Source organism: Trichechus manatus, unplaced genomic scaffold (assembly GCF_000243295.1).
Source record: "Trichechus manatus latirostris isolate Lorelei unplaced genomic scaffold, TriManLat1.0 scaffold00074, whole genome shotgun sequence".
Classification (NCBI taxonomy): domain Eukaryota; kingdom Metazoa; phylum Chordata; class Mammalia; order Sirenia; family Trichechidae; genus Trichechus; species Trichechus manatus.
The window spans coordinates 1,733,477-1,737,344 of record NW_004444010.1 but is presented as its reverse complement, the minus strand read 5'-3'; the positions used below and the strand labels follow the sequence as shown (position 1 = coordinate 1,737,344).

The 3,868-nt window shown below is 39.4% G+C and overlaps 1 protein-coding gene across 2 annotated transcripts in view; it reads right to left on the bottom strand.

The window, feature by feature from the left end:
- EMB (embigin) overlaps positions 1–3,868 on the bottom strand; it is an 88,295-nt gene that overhangs the window by 42,602 nt on the left and 41,825 nt on the right. For both annotated transcript variants that reach the window (XM_023734964.1, XM_023734965.1), the window contains 2 exons: positions 1,540–1,726; positions 1,216–1,304 (listed from right to left, as the gene is read on the bottom strand). In XM_023734964.1, coding sequence (XP_023590732.1) covers positions 1,216–1,304; positions 1,540–1,726 — 276 coding nt within the window. The remainder of the gene's footprint in view (positions 1–1,215; positions 1,305–1,539; positions 1,727–3,868) is intronic.

Here is a 3,868-nt window from a genome sequence, read left to right as displayed (position 1 = left end):
AAAGTTAATGATTAGTTTTTCCATCTCTTTGAAGAATGTTGTTGGTATTTGGATCGGGATTGCATTGTATTTGTAAATTGCTTTGGGTAGAATTGACATTTTCACAATGTTGATCAAAACTCACATACTTTAGACACGTTATCAAGAGGAACCAGTTCCTGGAGAACAACATCATGCTTGGTAAAGTAGAGAGTCAGCAAAAAAGAGGAAAACCCTCAGTGAGATAGATTGACACAGTGGTTGCAAGAATGGGCCCAAGCAGAGCAATGACTGTGAGGATGGCATAGGACTGGGCAGTGTTTCGTTTTGTTGTACATAGGGTTGCTGTAAGTTGGAACAGACTTGAAGGTACCTAACAACAACAAAATGTTACTGAGATTTTGGGGTGTGCCCATGTATATGTGTGTGTTTAATATTCTTTTATCTCACTGGAAAGGAAGGGGGGGAAGGATAGAGGGAGGGTGAGAGGGAAGGATTGGAGGAGAGCAGGAAAGATTTAATGTTATACAAGGCCCAAAGTAGTTAATATGGGGACAAAACAGCAGTTCCCAAATACCAGCATGAATAATGGTTCTCTAATCTACCACAAAATAATGAATTTTTTCCTTAACATAATTCTGCAACTCAAACAATTTGGCTTTTTATTATGAGATTGAGACGTTCCAATGTTCTGGTTTAATGATGCCCGTAGTAGAATAGCTTGACTTGTCTGTCCTCATTGGGCAGAGTGCTGGGGCTTGTGTATATTTTTAAAAGTCTTTACTTGAGAAAAAAAAAAGTAGGCCATTTCTTTGTGCATCTCCGTATTACTTTTAAATTTTATGTATCCCTAAAATCCCACCAATAAAGCATATTCTCTAAGTCTGGGCGATGTAATAACTCAGATATCTAAAGCATATTGTAATTAATTAGTTAAAGACACTGATACAACTTACAAAGAACCTGGAAACCTAAGCTTTCAAATTAAAACCTGTACTTTAAAATGCGGAATGCGGGCAGGAGTGGGAGTTGACTGGGAGCTGCCAGCTCTGCCACTGGGTAGTACACTGAGAAGGTGCATTTTCAAGGTCCCTTCTTGTGAGTCAATGAGAAGGATATAATTTTCTTTCAGCTGTATTATGTTTATGTTTGTAACAGTAATTGTAAAATTTGGAGAATTTAGAATTCTAAGAACATAATACTGAAGTTATTATTCCACAGTTTATTAGTACTGACCTTTGAAATGAAATGTGCCCCTGTGTTCCTTTTTCTCTCCAAAGAAACAAGAATAACTTCCCATTTGGTTGTTACTAATGACTGTGAACCTAAAGGTAATTCAAATTATTAATTTAGGTTTAGTCCCCAAAACAACTTCTTAATGAAAAGATTTATCAATTAATCAAAATTTAAAACACACAGAATCATTTCTGTAAATATGTAAATAAAAGCATTAGCATAACATTCAAGTATATATGCACAGGTAAGAATGTCAAGTCAGTAAAAATATTTAGAATTAAACTAATTTTTGCTAGCAAAACAGGTTACAATTTTTATACTTACTTGTATTGGGTATACAGGATATTTCCCGTTGTGTTGATGAGGGAATTATTCTGAAGTACTTCATCATTCTTTTTCCAAGTCACATTTACTGCATTCAGATTCCCAGATGTTGTGAACTGGCATGTGAGTTCTACATTAGAAGACCTTTCTAAAGTGATATTTTTTTCTACTGGTACACTGGAATGTTCTATTAGCCACAAAGAAAAAAAAAAGTGAGTTACATACTGGGGCAAACTCCAGTATATAAAACAGCTTAAATGATCAACAATAGTGCTCTATCAACAGTTTCTTAATGTAACATTCGTTTGCTTGAAGAACTGGTCCTCTGCCCACACAGATTTGGTTCTTTTCTTACTATCTTTAATAGGCACTGCTGGCATTGTTCACAATAGTAAAAAGATGGAAACAACCCAGATGCCCATCAACAGATGAATGGATAAACTATGGTACATACACACAATGGAGTATTATGCAACAATAAAGAGATGCCCATCAACAGATGAATGGATAAACTATGGTACATACACACAATCGAGTATTATGCAATGGTAAAGAACAATGATGAATCTGTGAAGCATCTCACAACACAGATCAAACTGGAGGACATTATGCTCAGTGAAATAAGTCAATCACAAAAGGGAAAATACTGTATGAGACCTCTACTGTAAAAACTCATGAAAAAGTTTACACACTGACTTCCGGGCAACATGGCGCTATAGTCAGAAGCACCATGCCATCTCTCCACAGCAAAGATCAGAAAAACTAAGTAAAACAGGGTCACACATCAATCCTGAAACCCTAAGCATCAAATGAAGAGATACAGAACTCAGCCATGCACCGAATAGAATAAGAAACTGACCGAGAACAGAGAGTGAGGAGAGATACACGCAGAGGTCCCCTATCAGCTACTGCAGCACAGATCTGCCATCTTGGACTCCTATTGGAGATCAGCAATTAGGGGGTATGAGAAAGCAGCTTCATGGAGCTTCCAGCAGGAGACAGAACAACCAGTAATCAGTGATATAGGCTTTCCCACCCCCCACCCTTCTTCACCCCCACTTAGCCTCCTCTGCTTCCTGCAGCCACAGTCTCTTGGACGGGAGGCACCCTGGTGTCACTTGGATTCCAACCGCCCGCACTGGTCAGCTCCCTGAGTGCCTTTTGTTGACTGCTGGTGTTGCTTTTTTCCACCTCTTTAGACTTCTTCTTTACCCCTCACCACTTCCCCCTCCTTCCTCTCAAATACCTGGCTCCATGTGCCATCTTTTCTTCCTCCTGAAAGGCTGCGAAATACTGACTGACTGTGAAACTGCTTCCCGGCCCATGCTGCTAAGCTGGTAGGACCCCTGGGGATTTTTTTGTTTGTTTGTTTGCTCTGATTAGCTCTGTGATTTGTATGTTTTCTTTTTCTGTTCTTGGCTTAGAAGCCCCTTCTAGCCGGGCAGCAGTTTGGAAGCTACTCCCTTACTCTGCGCAGACGCACAGGGACAACCCTGGCGACATTTCTTTTTCTTGTTTTTTTTTTTTTTTTTTTTTTTTCGGTTTATTTTTGGTTTTTTTTGTTTGTTTGTTTTGTTTTTTCTGTCTCTTATTTGCTTTTTGTCTTTCTTCATTTCCAGTTTCTCAATTTATTCATTTTTTTCTTTTACGCTTTTTCTTTTTAATTTTTGTTTTTCCTCATTTCTCAGTCTCTCATCTCTCCACTCCAATTGCAAGCTCCCTTAGCACTCTTTTTTGTTTGTGTGTATGTTTTTGGCTCCCATTCCTCTCTCCTCTCTCTCATCTTTCCCATACCCATCTTAGCTCCACACATCACAATCTACCCCCTCCTTCCTGCCTACCTTCACCGTGCGCTAAACATCATGCTCCCAAGCAACACAGGCATGGCCTACTGGAACCTGCCCTACACTGATTCCTGGTCCGCACTGTCAGCCCTGGTACGTGCCACAAACAACCCATCCTAGCAACTCCCCATCAGCTGGACCTGCCCTGTTATACCATACCTGAGTGACTGACTGCCCACTGGAGAAGGACGTGAAAAGTATTGTGCCCAAAGATCAGCAAACAACAAAGAACGCACAGCCCACCTGCTCAGACATAACCAAATAAAACAAAAAAGCTGGACAAAACAAACAAATCTACAGTCAATAAATGAGGAAAATAACCACTGAATGCCCCGAAGACAGCAGACAATATCAAAACATTTACAAAAACAGGACAAGATGATTCCAGTAGATGTCCAAAATAAATCACCAGATGACTTTCCAGTAGAAGAAAAGGCACTAGACCTAACTGATAGGGAATTAAAATCTCTAATATTCAAATTATC